Here is a 16,352-nt window from a genome sequence, read left to right on the forward strand (position 1 = left end):
CATTTTAAAGTCATCAGCATTACTGCTTAAGAACGAAAATAATTTGCTTTCACTTCAAACTACAATAACAATTTGTCTGTAAAAATGAAATAGCTTAGTTACAGACTGGGTACAAGCTTTCTGTTAATTTAAATTACAATCTAAAGGGATTCTGAATCATCAAAAACAGATATTATGAAATTATACTTTAACTAAGTGCAAATGAAATAAAAAGTATTTTCAAAAAAAGATCATTTGACTTTTGCTAACCAGAAAAATAAGTGTATTGCTATGCGTTTATTCAGATTCTTGCAGTTTTTTGATGTTAGAAATGTTCATCAATCATCCTCTAATTTCAGAGCTTTGCTACTCAGAATGCATCAAGCACATCTGAATGAAAATTAAAATTCAATTAAATGTATAAACACTAAAAATGTTTTCCTGTATAGCAAAATTATCTTAATTACACCAAGAATGGGGAGAAAGAAGGTAGTCATTAAAACATGTTTTGCATTTTAAATCAACTTTATCACTAAAAGAAAACATTAACAAAGTGGGTGTTTAAAATCTTGTCTACAGAAGATGACTACGTGGCTATGGTACAATTGGTGCCTAATGGAATTTTCCAAATCACTTCAGTAGGTTCAGGTTCTCCAGCTCCTGAGGTCATATGACCTGTGAAGTGACATTCAGTAAGGCACAGAATAGATATATTAAGGAATTGATTTCTTACTTCCTAGTAAGAAATTACTTCCTTCACAGCAGCCTGTCTCTTCTTCCCAAATGAATACTTCTAAATTAGTGACCACCTTCTCCAACAGTGCACTGTAACTACAATTGTAAAATCTAATTCTATGATTAGTAGTTTGGAAGACCTATTTATGCGCGTAAGCTTCCATAATATCCACTACCACAGGAATCATTTGACAAGAACCCTGTAGACACTTTTAAATAGATATGTATAAAATAAACAATAGGTTACAAATATATATATATATATATAATAAATCAGTTACAAACATCCAACCTTCTTTTCCAGAGCTAAATCTTAGCCTACATACAGACACATGAATAACTCTCTAATTGCTCACCCTTTGTTGATTAGAAAAATTGTTCTGACATAACTTCTCCCCTCCCTGACCCCCCCTTTTTAAAAAAGGCTGGAAATACTTCTTAAAAAAAGTTAAAATCTAAATGACAAGTGAAAAAGGTACGAACACTTACCAGTAATAATGTGGAACATCTGCTTGCCCTTCTCAAACGTAATGTCATTGGGGATGAAGGCCACTTCATCTTGCACTTCAATGCAAGGATGCCTGGCACCTTTCAGCGCAATCCTTCCTTGTCCCTTTTCCAAAATGACAGGACGGACATAGGGCACTGGTGCTCCATTTGACACATGAGCAAAACTGACAATTGCATCTAAATGAGCTATTACATCATTCATAGTCTGTATCGGCTCTGCATAACCTGTTTTTGATTACAGAGACAAATTCAACATTTTTTTTATTCTTGTTGAAAAAAATATCTTAAAGCGTATACTGATCCAAATTTAATTCATCTGCATTAAAATCTTTTTTCCTCAAGATACCAGTCACCTTCTGTGACAAACTCTGATGCAACCCTTAAGTTTCTGTACTTTGAGTACAAACGGGACTTTGTCAGACTCAGAAAAGAAGAGGTGAGGCCATGTTGATTGTTTTGCCTTAACAGCAGACAATGACAAACAGCTTATCTTAGTGTGGGAATGCAAATACACACAATGGCATGAAGGCTGGAAACCTAATGCATTTCCTTCCCCAACAATACACTGAATTTTGGGGCAAAGACAATTGAGATGAAGCACTGACAACTCAGACACAGCACTGTGCAACCACTTCTGTTTGTGCAGATTATATTATGGAGGGGTCTGTAAAATACAGTGATCTCAGATGACTAGATTAGATGGCCCAGGATGCTCAGTACCAACTTTGGTTTTAAGTTTTCGTGTTTTTTGTTGTTGTTGTTGTTTTGGAGGTGGGGGAGGTGGGAGGGGCTTCCAGTGAAAGGGATGATGGCCTATAGAGGTAAAGCATGTAACATCTGCAAAAGGGATGCATATGTAGGAAGAGGTGAGTAGTGACTTTCAGAAAGACTCTCACCTTTAGAAAATACATTCACTATTCTAACATTTCTTGAACTTTGCCAAGTATAGATCATTAGAATGACTTCAAGTCACTTTCACTACAAATTACACATTTAATCCAGTCTTTTTCATTAAACTGCCTCCACTGGGGGAAAAAATGCTTTTTTTCCACACCTATACACTTGTAAGTCTATTACTGCACACCACAAACCTTAAGCAGCAGCAAGACTTTTTTTAAACATACTAGGTATTTATAGGTGACATTGCAGCTATTTCTGCTATATAATACTCAATTTAGCTTTTTCCAGATACATATACAAACCTCACTATGCTGCACACAAAAAAATATCACTTAAAGATTACCAAAATACAAAAAAAAAATCTTTTGTAATATACTGGCAAGCTCCCTACCGTAACAGCGGGTCAAAGATTTCCACTGTAACTTTATACGTTGAAATCTATTTATATTCAGCTTTAAAAGTGCTTTCCTATCTTTAATACATTTGCCCTTAGCTTAAGATTCATTAGGGCTTTCACTTTCTACTTTTCCCTTTCAAGGACCTGATCTATTGGGTGGCATCCCTGCCCATAGCAGGGGGGTTGGAACTGGATGATCTTGAAGGCCCCTTCCACCCCAAACCATTATATGATTCTGTGATTTGTTCTGCTGGAACTTGTGCTTTTAGGAGACAATATTTACAGAATCCTCCAGACTGAAACTTCCTGCTGTATCTTCTCCTTTTGGTAAAGAATCGTAAAGATTCTCTGCCTGTAGGTAAGCAATCTTGGAGCAAAAATACATGAAAATTAATTAGGAAAATAACAGTTTTTTATTGTACTATATAAACGATGACTAACTTGTTCTTCTATGGCACACCAACATTCTTCCATCTCAGTCCCGAGGTCCTGTTACCTCAGTTCCTTGTTGCCTTTTACCTCTTCTGCCTTCTGCCTAGCCTGCTGTTTGGGTGGAGATGCCCACAGTCAGAGAGGGAAGATCATAGATGTGGCCTTTATGGACACATTTTTTCTCCCTATTAAGGGACAAGGGGCACATGTCCCATCACTGCACATTTGTAGCAACTCCAGGAAAAGGTCTGACCAGAAGAAAATAAATTTCAAACTTTCAACAACTATCTGCAGGCCAAAACTCATTTCACACATTAATTCTTTATGGAAAGTTAAGGTCCTTCGCTGCGTAAGGACCTACAAAGTCCTACAACAAGCCCTCCCAGCATTCCAGACTGTCATACACATCAACACTGATGCATTCACCTGAAGCAATATTAATGATTTCCTTAACAATTGCGTCCTGAGCCTCTTCATATTCTTCTCTGTTCTTTATATATTCTTCATTGACGGCGCTCAGTTTGCTGTGAACAAAACCACAACATTTAGAAGTTGTGACGTCCTCTGTCTTCACTGCTACAACATGTAACTTCTGGCCACATCATCTGTGAGTCAGTACCAGAAATCCCCACCTGTTTTAACAACTGGGTTCAACCCAAAGACCACAAAACAGCTAACCTACAACTCATCCAGGATATCAGTAAGATTAATTCTGAGTTGAAAATCATCCACAAAGGCCAAACCAGCAATTCTAGCAACTCCAAACACAAGCATTCTTAAAAGTCTTACAGTGCAGTTATTTGTTATGGACATGCTATGTGCTACGGGTTTTCTCTTTAAACTGAATCCATGGCCATCTTAGAACAAGATGTGGCACACTGCAGAGCTGGCAGAGAAGAACTCCTGCCAAGCAACCAAGTAGCCCAGAACAGGCTTATCAGAGCTGAAGGCATTTAAGTTCTTCCATTCAGTAAAAAACCTGGGGAACTATTGTCTCTAACAACTGGTTCTAGCCTTCAAAATAGGCTAAAGCAAAATTAAGAGAATATTTAAAACAATCTTTCATTCTTCTCAAGCTACTCATCTCACTTTTTGGAACAGCCAGTAGGACTGAATATGAAAAGTGGATATCCAGGTAGTGCACCTCCATTATAGGTAGAAACCTTCTACTTCTCACAGTGTGTACAGAAAGAAGTGTAACTACTAACTAAACACAGAGAATTCTGCTTTGTTAGTGATCCACAAGATTTTTCCTTAGAAAAGTAACAGATGACACTTAAAGTAGAGGTTCTAAGTACCATCTTCTATGTTCTGGAAAAGCCTAACTTCATCATTACATTTAGATTCATAACACATTTAGAACAAAAAAAAATCAGGAATATTTTGAAAAAATATTCTTGTAATAAATGTTAAAACACACATTAGGTTTTTACTTTGTTCATTTAAGTAAATTGGTGTAAAATATAGAAGCATGTTGGTTGGTGTGAAATATATCAATATTTTTGCAATCGTTTTCAAAACAAAGGATTTATTACTTAAGAAAGTGAGTGATTAACAGAAACAGTCACCATCGGTAACAGCACAGGCTTGAAACCAACCCTGCCCTGTACATCTGTCAATCAAGATTTCTCTCAAGAAACTCACTTCTGTGATGTGAACTCCAGCAGGAACTGTTACACCTAAAGTGACAGTTACATGGTTTGTCTGAAACAGACTGTGTGATGTATTAATCCCTGTTATTTTAACCATTCTATATATAACACATGAAGCAGACAAGAACAAACTTCTCAGGAATCTGAAGTCCAAGTGGCAGTTGATTACTTGTAGCATTTCTTGGGTAGATACTGTTTGATTAATAACCTGGCTGATGGGACTGAATGCACTCTCAGAAAGGTTATAAACACCACCACTTAAAGGGAGCCATCAGTACACTGCAGGACAGGACTGCCATTCATTGGGATATCAACAGACCAGGGAAATAGGTGGACAATTTCAAACACAGTCCAAAAGTCCAGCAGGTGGGATGAAATAACTCCATGTAACCGTACAGACTGGGGTCCAAATGCCTATAAAACAGCTTTGCATAAAAGAGTTGGGGGACACAGCGGACAACAAGCTGAACCTGAGGCACCTGAGCCAAAGGCCAAGCTCCTACTGGCTGTACTAGGAAGAACGCAGCCAGCAAGCATGTCAAAAGGTGGTTCTTCCCCTTTACTTGTGAGGCCATATCTGCAATGTTGTCTTCGGTTTTGACTTTCCAGTGTAAAAGAGACATTGAACTTGCAGCAGATGGCCATCACAAAGATTTCAAGCTGGTGCACATGGCATACAAGGATAGGCTGAGAGAAGTGTATTTATTCAGTCTGGAGAGGAGAGGTGTCAGACTCTTGGAAGTACAGAGCAAAAGGATGAGATACTAAATACCCAAGCTGCTACAAGGCAAGTTCTCACTAGATCTGATGAAGAAAGTTTTCATAAAGACTGGTTAAGCACTGGAATTTGTGCCCCAACAGGTTATGAAGAGATGCTTGAAGCATGGGCAACTGAACAAGACCTTGAGCTACTTTATCTAATTTTGAGATTGCATCTAACTTCAAAGGTGCCTCTGCTTTAAGTGAGGGTTTGGACCAGTTAACCTCAAGAGATCTCCTTCAATTTAAGTGTCATAGATTCATAGAATACCCTGATTTGGAAGGGACCCACAGGAGTCAACAAGTCCAACTCCTGGCTCCCCACAGAACCACCCAAAAATCAAATCATATGCCTGAGAAGGTTGTCCAAATGCTTCTTGAACTCCAGCAAAATGGCGCTGTGACCATTTTCCTGGGGAGCCTGTTCCAGTGCTCTACCACCCTCTCAGTAAAGAACCTTCTCCTAATATGCAATCTGAACCTCCTCTGATGTAGCTTCATTCCATTTCCTTGAGTCCTGTCACTGTCTCCAGAGAGAAGAGATCAGTGCTTCCCACATTGCTCCCCTTCGTGAGGAAGCTGTAGGCCATGATGAGGATTCCCCTCAGTCTCCTCTTCTCTAGGTGGAAAAAAAACAAGTGACTTCAGATGGTCCTCATACATTCTCCCCTCCAGGCCTTTCACCATCTCTAGTGCCTTCCTTTGGACACTCTCTGATGGTTTTATGTCCTTCTGATATTATGGCGCCCAAAAACGCACACAGTACTCAAGGTGAGGCCGCACCAGTGCAGAATAGAGTGGGACAATCAATCACTCTATATCACAGCTATGCTGTGCTTGTTGCACCCAGGATGCAGTTGGCCCTTTGGCTGCCAGGGCACACTGCTGACTCATATTCAACTTGGCATTGACCCGAACCCCCAGATCCCTTTCTATATGGCTGCCCTCCGGCCTCTTGTCCCTCAGTCTGTGAATATTTCTAGAGTTACCCCATCCCAGGTGCAGAACCTGGGACTTGCTATTGTTAAACTTCATGCAGGTGGTGATTGCTGAGACCTCTAATTTGTCAAGTAATTTCATGATTTTTCATAGACAACTTTCTACATAGGTAACTTCTTTACTCCTGTATTACAATAATGAAATTCTGAGAGAGATGATGACTGGATTAGTCCTTGTTCCTCCTAAAAACTTTCAAAAAGAGCTAAAAATTCAACAAAAAGTACAGACTTGGCTGTACCTGTGACAACTTCTGTCTGGACAAGGAGAACCTGAAACAGCCATGAAAGCAATTAACCTAAAGGTTTAAATTTTTAAATGGCTTAATCCACAGAACCACAGAATGGAAGTCCAATACATGCCGTTATCTTTGTTGGAGCTATAACGTGGATCAGAAAAGGTAATTACCAACAAAATTGCTGCATGTCATATTTGGTGATAAACATAAATAGCTCTTTTCCATTGCAGCTTATGAAAGTGTCTGTATAAACACTCACACTGAATGTAATTACACTGTTAGGTGTAGCTAAAACAGAGAAATTAGACAAAGTTAAAAGGAGCAAAAATAGCTAACAGTTGGCAAAGGAAATTGAGAATGCAGGCATGTGCTTTCAACAGAAACTGCATGACTTCTCCTCCCTCATGCCAGTCTTGCTCAGTTTCTCAATCTGTAAGCCAATTAAAAAGAGGAAAATTCAGCCATTTAAGATGTACAAAAAACTGTTTATTGGCAATATTATAAAGAAAGGAACAATTGTTTCTTTTACAAGACACTTTCAGAACTACCAATATGATCTCATACCTGTTAGTAAATTTCACACCATTCTTCTGTGTATCAGTTATCTTGTATTTTGAATTGTTCCGGAGGACTTTTTCCTCCTTGCAAGTAATTCGAAAGTGATGTCCAAACTGTGAATTTGACTCCAGTTTAATACTTTTGCCAGCTTCCAAACCTTTTAGATGAAAATAGAAGAAAAAAATAGGAAAGAAAACAAAAAGAAAACAATGGTGTTATTAAAAATCCTTCAGCTTGTGTTATTTCTGTGCAATAATCCCAGATTGTATGATATAACTTCTTGGATATGCTATTCAGTATACTTGCTTCGGTTCTGCACATGTATGAAAAATGCCCAGACCTAACAAAGGTTTACTGTTTCATTCTCTGCTCTTACCTTTGATATACCCTCAAACTGCATATTGAAATGAAGTGTGCATCATTACTATATTGCTACACATTCTCCAGAAATATGAAAAATGTTCATAACACCCTACAAGGACATTCTATATTGCCATTGTAAGCACAGCACATAGTCTTGTGATTCTTTTACTAACACATACTTCTGCTGGTGAGATTTCTCTTCCTTACATAATCTTGTCTTTCTTTTCATTTAGATAGCACGTTAAATTAAAAAAAAAAGTATTAAAAAATAAATATAAAAACCATGACTAAACAACATGCAAGCCCTTAAGAGTATAGTCTAAAATACCTACAGTGATTCCAGTTTTCCGTGCCACATTTGCATTAAAAATTGTCATTTAATTTTAAAGTTTCTCTTTAAATGCCCAATTCGTCAACTGCACATCGATTATCCGATACAAAAAAAAAAAATCTATCCTTTAAATGTCATGTGTAAGCAAATGAGACATTTTGCAAAGAAGTTCAAAGGAAAATTAGCATATCCTGAACAGATAATCCAGGGGAATGGACAGAAAAAAATTGTTCCAATGCACATCCTCAAAGGATGTAAAATAAAACTAGGCTTATTCAAGAGTTAGAATTCCACAGTACACGACAACAAGGATTATAATTTCTGAAACATTCTGTAATGCGATCTTTAAAAAAGGCCAAGTTGTAGCTCCAAAATCAGTTTTCAATAGATCATACTGTGACAACTAAAGTCACCCCAAACTAATCATGAAATAATAGAAACATCCCCTAACTCCTCTATACCAGTTTACATCGCTTGATCTCAAAACATTTTAAAAAGGAGGTAAGAATCAAAGGCATTGCCATACCCTACCTAATTCTTTGGCTGCACTCTGTAAGAAGGACTGCATGTTTTCTTCCAGTTCATTCATCTTCTCTCTTAATTCTGTCAAGTTAGGATCAAAAGAAGCCTTGACAAGAAATTCATGATTCTCCACCTAGGGAAAAAAAAAAAAAGGGAAAAAAATTGTAGGATTATTATCAATAATAAAAATAATAATCTCTCTGATCATACACAGTGAAATTAATTTACTTAATCACTTATTCAATTTGTTGGGCCTTTTTATACACAATTTTGTAATGCAGTACCATTAGTGATAATTGGAGTCTGATACAACTACAAAACAAACGAGAATTTGCATCATGGACAACTGAACTTTCAGTGTCTATTTTCTCTGTGCAATTACCAGCACTGCAAAGCATTTCACACAGCCTGCTATTTCAGTTGCAGTTTTGTTGCATGCAAACATACTGCAGTAGCAATGTTCTCCAACTATTTAACCAGAGATGTGGACACCACAAAATTATGAAATTTTAGAAGACCCTCTTCAAACTTGGAGACATTGATAAAGCAGTATAAAAAAATTCCTTCCCTGTTATTGGCCCTGCTGTTAGGGGTGCTCCTCCCATTCCCTTAATATTTCTGCAAAAAGAACAATAACGAACATTTATGACAGAACATACAGCAGAAATGACCATTCCTGTTTTAATAGGGCAAATCCCTGTTCTGAAACAGAAAGAATAGGCTGAAAAGGCTAAGAATGACAGCCTTTGTCATTACTGGCCAGAACAGTCCCAACACTGATGACACTTTGATATCTGCATGTTTACTTATGTGAAATAAGATGCAAGTGGGTCTTGTTTCCAAGTGTTTCTCAATTAATGAGTTGACAGTAAATGATTTGGAGACACAGAAACTATATTGAGCTAGCTAACTAATCTGAAAAGCAAGTCCTTCTGTAAAAGGCTGTGCTCTTTACTAAAACTAAAATCCTACGTAATGAAAGCACTAACAAAATTTAGAGAAGTTTGGAGTAGATGATTTTCAAAGGCCCTTTATGATTCTATGAAATACAGGAATAGAAGTGACAGTTTCTTAACTTTATTTAATTAAACAGCTAGGTAAATGAATAGCCACATCCCACGCGTTTTGAACTCAGATTTTTTTTTTTTTAATATCAGAAGGCTTGCCCTGAATAGATTACTGACATAATATAGTTGCTATGACAACCTGTCCTTCAATCACACCTAGATTAGATCTCAGTGTTTAATTTCAATTCCCTAAAAATCTAAGAGGAATTGCAAGTCAAATGCTCAAGTTTTAACATTCATACTGAAAAGGTTTATTCTTCATAAAACCAGTGTTGATTTATCTGTAGCCATTTTAATTGATTCCAGTATTGTGAAGGAAAAGCAACCACAAATTCAACATATCAGATCTCGATTAAAAATAACTGACTCATCATTCTGTTTAGAAAAACAACAAAATATTTTTTAAAGTAGAAGCTGAAAATAAATTTGAATAGCTGGACTATGAAGGGTGAAGGCTCAGAACAGCTGTTAGTTTTGAAGAAAACAGAGTTCCAGGGCATACAAAATTGCATCAACAGATGGTCTGTAACTAGCATAAAGCTATAAATTTCTTCATTAGCATATATCATAAATTACAGCAACATGTCAGTCAAACAGTCTTAAAGAGTATAATGCAGCTGATGAATGCATACACAATACAAAGAGGGAAAAAAATACTTCTGCATCTGGTGCAAAATATGCATGTTCAAAATTTTAAAGCCAGTACACTTTTCAAAAGTTCCACAAATTGCTGTTACTACCATGCCTAGCACATTGTAGGTAGGTCTCATTTCTACAGTGAGCTGCGATTGACATTTATGGCAATTCTAAAAACCTTCCAAGTTTTCAAAATTGACTGAAACATAAGAAACAAATATTAACTAAGTTTCTTAATAAGTAGAGCAAATAGTGATACTGTAAAAACATGTACATTTCTATGTGTAATGTACCAATTCTCCAACAAATACAATGGAAAAAATATGTAAAAAATGCACCAAAAATGTTAGCATTGTTTCACTTCTGGCAACTGGACACAGCCAAAAACATGAACCAAGTGTTCAGTGTTAAACAATGATAAACCACTCACCTATACTTATCCCTTATCCTTTCCAGTACAGAATTAAGAAACAGAGCTGTTCCTTCTAGCTTTCTTTGGCCAATTTTCTCTGAAAAATGCCAGTTTTGCCTTGCAGGCTTAGTCCTGTCTGCAGTAGTATTTTATAAGCAGGTGTAGATGCAAAGCTAGATTAATTTTGGTAGCTTTCCCTCTAGTGAGAAACTTCTTTACCCTGGGAAGTCCATCTTTATATCTAGGTCAATCATTTTCCACAGAGGCAAACTATTAATTACAAAGACTTAATGTGACCATATAGAAGCAAATCTACTAAACTCTAGAGAAGCAGAGAAATAGGTAACATACACGCTCTGTCTACATTCTAGATTGGAGACACATCACAGTAACATTGAAGTGATGACAAAAGAAGCAGAAAAGTGGAAAAATAATCTCCCCACTTTTAATAGTGAGTTTTCTAACAAGTTTCAGGACCATAGCATCCATGTACCCAAAGCACTTTTTCCATTGGCTACATCATTAAGTCAGTAGTGTGAATATCCTCTTGATATTCGTCTGCTATATTAATATCAATCCTCATATATTAGCTTCGCTATATATGGCTAACTACTTAAAATACAGATTAATCAATTAACTTGGTGAGTGCGGAGCAGATTGTGAAGTTCAATAAGAAACTTTAATTGCGAAATAAACCTGTTCACACACACCAGCCCGTACCTTATCCATATCCAATGTTGTTTCTATCATCTCCAGAAACTTTGAGAAGTCAGAGTGAATATCATTAAGAGGTGTTATAAACACTGCTAACAACAACATCTGGTGAGTTCCTGTTAAGAACAAACAAGAAAAATGAATTGAATGAATTAATCGTTCAAAAAATCCACAACAACCAGAATTCACTTATTCAAGATAAACAGCACAACTATATAGCTGGTAAATTTCTACAAAAACATGCATTCTGATGGGCTAGGATTGATGTTGCTGTACTGAATTACCCCCCTACTGTGCTGACACTATCTTATGTTGCATTTTCTTGGTAACACACAGAAAAGGAAAAGAAATGGCAACCTTTATTTTCTAAGCTTGCTTTTCATAGTATTGAGATCCTACTAATGACTATGAGCAGAAAGCCTGCCACATTACTCTTCTCCACAGCAGGAATATTCTACTACTTCAACACCCAAAAATGCTGTTCAAATTATGCCACTGATCCTTAAATGCAAAAATCACATTAATTACAACTCAAAGTGCATTTGAAAAGTCTTCAAAAGGAACACAGTATTGTATCAAGAGCTATCTTGACTGTAAGATACACATCATGCAAAAATTAGCCAAGAATTCTTAGAGACGAGCCAATGTCAAAGACTACAAGACCACTGCCCAACAGTTCAAGTGTTTCAGCTACACACTGATCGGAAAACTTTCTTGTGCAAAAATTTTGCTATGTTCATTTTTAAGTATCTGACTGCTATTTCAGAATTCCAATATATTTCAAATTCAAATGTCTTTAAGCTTTATTCCTGCAACAAAAGTACATATGAAAAATGTAAGCTTTAGAAATCTATATACTATTTCTTGGCATCATTAATGCATTATAAAACATTGAAAATAGGCAGGGAATAGCATTACCTTCGTGTTTTTCTAGTGCTTTTACAACATTAGGCAGTTGATTAATAGCCTGATACATTCGATAACAGTCCTGTAAGGTTGCAGCTTGTCTCTGAAATTTCTTTGCCAGCCGGTTAAGATCTGGAAAGCGACGTAAAAGATCTTCTTGAAGGCCCTGACGTAGTTCTGGATCTACCACAAAGGCTTCAACCAAATTCAACCTAAATAAGATTTCATAACAAGGATTAGCATGGCATGGTCTGCAATTCGTTTGTCATCAATTAGAACGAAAACACTTATCTGTAAGTTTCTCTATCCTTTCTTTAAGGGTGTATCTGTTGGCCACTTTCCTGATGAGAGAGCAAGTTAAACCAGAACAACGCATAAGCTGAGAAAGCAAGGATATTCAGACTACATCGTACTTGTTTAATTTTTACTATTGGGGTATTTAACCAACAGCATTGGGGTGAAACCATTTCAAACTGCCAACACCTGTCCAGTAGGTATTTTGAAGCTCAGAACCTTCTTTGAGATTAATCTTTTCCCTGACCATAAAAAAAGTCATCCAGTAATCTATTAAAGAACAGATACTTGGTAGGGAAGAAAAACACTGTTCTTTGCAGACTTTAGCTACCTGTGCTCAAGGCCAACCTTGACACAGTGGAGATGTGCAAATGTATATCACAGAATCAGAATCCTTAAGGTTGGAAGATACTCCTGGACATTTTCTATTCCACCCAACTCTGCTCAAAGCAGGATCAGCTACAGCCAGTTACCAAGGACCATGTCCAGTCAAGTTTTGGGTATCTTTAAGAATGGCTCCAGTAACAACCCCTGGAATACGCCACTAGTTACTGACCTCCAGCTGGTCTTTATGCCCCTGACTACTACCACCTAACAGTTCAGCCAGCTTTTAGTCCACCACACTACCTACTTATCTAGTCCACACTTCATCAGATGTAATGGGAGAGGGTGACAAAAGGCTGCTAAGTCAGGATAAACAATAGTCACTGTTCTTCCCTTATCCAACTGCCTAGTCATTTTGTCGTAAAAGGCTATCAGGTTGGTTAGTCATGATTTTCCTTTCAAAAATCCATGCCAACTACTTTCAATCCTTTTCTTATCCTTAGTATTTTTGGAAACGTTTTCTGGGATTATTTGCTCAATCACCTTTCCAAGAATGAAGATGAGGCTGACCAACCTCTAATTCCCTTCATAGTCCTTTTTGCCCTTCTTGAGGGCTGGAAGAAATCAAGTGTCAATTCCTGCCCTGGAGGAGCCTTCTCCAATTGCCATGACCTGAGATTATCAAGAGAGGTCTCTATGGCCACCTACCTTAGCACTCATGGGCATATTCCATTGGGTCCCATGGACTTGTTTGCTAACCTGATCCTCCTTTAATGAGGGTATGTGGTCTTTGCTCCAGACTTTACAACTGGTTTCAGCTGGTAGGGATTCCCGAGAATATCTGCATTTGGGAAAGACCGTGCCTTGGATGCTATTGTGTTCAGTTTTGGGCCCCTCACGGCAAGAATGATATTGAGTTACTCAAGCTTGCGCAGAGAAGAGCAATGAAGCTGGTGAAAGGACTAGAAAATGAGACATATGAGGAGTGACTGAGGGAACTGGGATTGTGTAGTCTGGAGAAGAGGAGGCTGAAGGGAGATCTCTTTGCTCTCTACAACTACCTGAAATGAGATTGCAGCAAGGAAGGTGTTGGCCTCTTTTCTCAGGTGACAACTGATAGGATATGAAGGACCCAGCTTAGGATGATTGCATGATTAAAGTCCTAACAATTGCTGTTCTGTCCACTCACTTGTCCTATTTTGGTTTTCACTAAAAGTTAGGTCCTCTTTTGTGCTACCACCTTACTAGCTAGCTAGCTCCTATCCTGCTATCCTGATCATTAGAGAATCTCTTCAGTGCAGCTTCCAGACTCGAGCTCACTCTTTCCTTTTTCCCTTTTCCTTTTTTCTTTTCTTGCTTGTGCTTTTTACATAGTGCTGTACAAACAAATCTTTCACTTTCATCCCACGATTCTTTCAGCTTGTTCAACAGCCTCTTGGAAAAGAACTTGTCAAGGGCATTTTGAAATGCCTAATTTATTCAGATTTTTATTCAATTTTTTTTCTCCTGTGTCCACTACACTGACAAGTTCAAAGAGTTAAGATATGCACGATACATTTTTCTTCTGCCAAAACCATGCTAATTAGACTAACATCTCATGATCTTCCTGGTACTGTTCTATTTTTCCCTCCTGTATTTGCCAGCCACAAACACAAGGCTGACAGGTTTATGTTCACACAACATTTTGCAGAACAGGTTCCTGTCCAGTAGGAATACATATAAGGTTGCTGAATAGGAAGGGCTACATTAAGGTAACACAAGTATAAACCACATCTAATGCTCACAAGTAATAATGAAATCAATTGATAAGCTTTATATTAAAAACAAATTATGGCTGAGGAAACAAAAAGAAAATACAGGAAGAAATAAAAACAAGAATCCAAGAAAGATGTAAACAAACACTTGAATAAGTTCTCTTTCAGCTCAATCAGTCCCAACTTCCCCCATAAATGCATGTCCACGCAGAAAGCCTATAGTTCAGAAGCAGACAACACAGCAAATTGTCGCACACCTTTCTCAGGGGTCTGCTAACTAAGGAAAAGCCCACCTGAACTGTGATGTTGTCCAAAGCTGGCTAAGATAGGATTCCCTTAAGCCACAGTCCCACAAATACTTATAAGCTAGCAGGAACCAGCACCGCCACCACAAAAAGAGTGAAGTAGCACTGGTGTCCTGCCGCTTTTCTCCACCCTGCCATACCCTCTCCCTCAAGTCATGAGTGAACTTAATCAAGGGATCTGCAGGCAATATGCCCTCAAGACACATTCGTTACTAGAAAGTGGCCTTTGTTCCGCTATGACAGGTAGGTCTTTGGACTGAACTCACAACTACTGTCTTTTAATCTCAAAGGTATAATTTCAAGTTACTATGAATTATGCTGACTATTTCCTGCAGCTCTGCTGAAGCAGTCCCTTGTGATACTGAGTCCAAAGTCTCATGGGCAGGTTTAGACCCTAGAGGAGCTGCAAAAGTCATACTGCACGCACTTCAGAGCGCTTGGTGCACACTGTGCACCACATCAGACTTCCTTTTTAACCTGAAAGATTATGTAACATAAGAGAAAGCCACATCCTAACATCAGTCTTATGCTTTTTCTAATATTCCTCATTAATCCCCAAACTGTCTTACCATGAAAACAATGCTGGATATTTGCAACTTCAGAATGGTTCATTTACAGATATGGATTCTGAATTCAATACATGCTTTCTACATAAAAGTAATATATACCAGGGAAACAACAGACTTTTCCCCACCCTACATGAATGGCTGGATGTATTGTTTGAGTATCATGTCAAAACCTAGAGATTGTATATTAAAGCCCTTAGATTACATCAGGGATACCTGACACAAAATAAGTACTTTCTGTAACTATCAAGCAAAGCTTTGGAAGCAGTGTGCATTGGCTGTAAGGCTGTAAACTAATGAGCTCAGATTAAAAACCAGACAGGATTATCAAAAAAGCATCATTAACTCCAACATAATGTTTCCCCCCCCTTAAGATATTTCAGAATATAAGACAGCAATAGAGTAAGTTACCAAAATTCATTATGTTTTACACAAGCATAACATTTTTAAACATTTTCTGACCTCAGATTAGCAAAGTAAAGAAGAAAATGATTCTTCAGCAGAAAAATAGAATTTTGGGTCTCATCCTTGCCAGCACGATGCCATTTAATACAATTAATATCTTGCTCCTGAAGCAGGCTGCTGCAAAGGCAATATTTTTAGACCCCAAGGGAAAGGAGTGCCTGGCATCATTCTGAGGCATATGCAAATAAATCACCAGGACACAAGGAGAGCTCTGCTCTTCCTCCTCTAGCCAGAAAGCAGATCAATGCAAAGAACTGCCAGGCTCTGAGACACGCACACAAATGCCCTACAGTGAGAAGTAAGAGAAGCAGAAAGGAAACACTTTTTTATTCATTTATAAGGCAAAGCTGGCAACACCCCTCATAGTTCTATCACACACCTATCTTTTCATATGGCCAAGAGCTGCAGGCTGCAAGGTGCATTTCTGCGCAATAACGGAAGGAATCTTCAGGAACGTTCCTATAGGCAGGCATTGACCAGAGCTTGTCAAGGGTCCCACTGTTTCACACCAGACAGGCCACCTATACTCTGCAGCAG

The 16,352-nt window shown here is 37.9% G+C and overlaps 1 protein-coding gene across 1 annotated transcript in view; it reads right to left on the reverse strand.

Annotated features, from left to right (window-relative positions):
• The window catches only part of MSH2 (mutS homolog 2), a 35,253-nt gene that overhangs the window by 4,965 nt on the left and 13,936 nt on the right, over positions 1-16,352 (reverse strand). The window contains exons 7-12 of the mRNA XM_048078444.2: positions 12,120-12,319; positions 11,208-11,317; positions 8,382-8,505; positions 7,163-7,313; positions 3,380-3,477; positions 1,204-1,449 (exon numbers count right to left, since the gene is read on the reverse strand). Of these exons, the coding sequence (XP_047934401.1) occupies positions 1,204-1,449; positions 3,380-3,477; positions 7,163-7,313; positions 8,382-8,505; positions 11,208-11,317; positions 12,120-12,319 (929 nt within the window). The remainder of the gene's footprint in view (positions 1-1,203; positions 1,450-3,379; positions 3,478-7,162; positions 7,314-8,381; positions 8,506-11,207; positions 11,318-12,119; positions 12,320-16,352) is intronic.

Source organism: Anser cygnoides, chromosome 3, assembly GCF_040182565.1.
Source record: "Anser cygnoides isolate HZ-2024a breed goose chromosome 3, Taihu_goose_T2T_genome, whole genome shotgun sequence".
Taxonomy (NCBI): domain Eukaryota; kingdom Metazoa; phylum Chordata; class Aves; order Anseriformes; family Anatidae; genus Anser; species Anser cygnoides.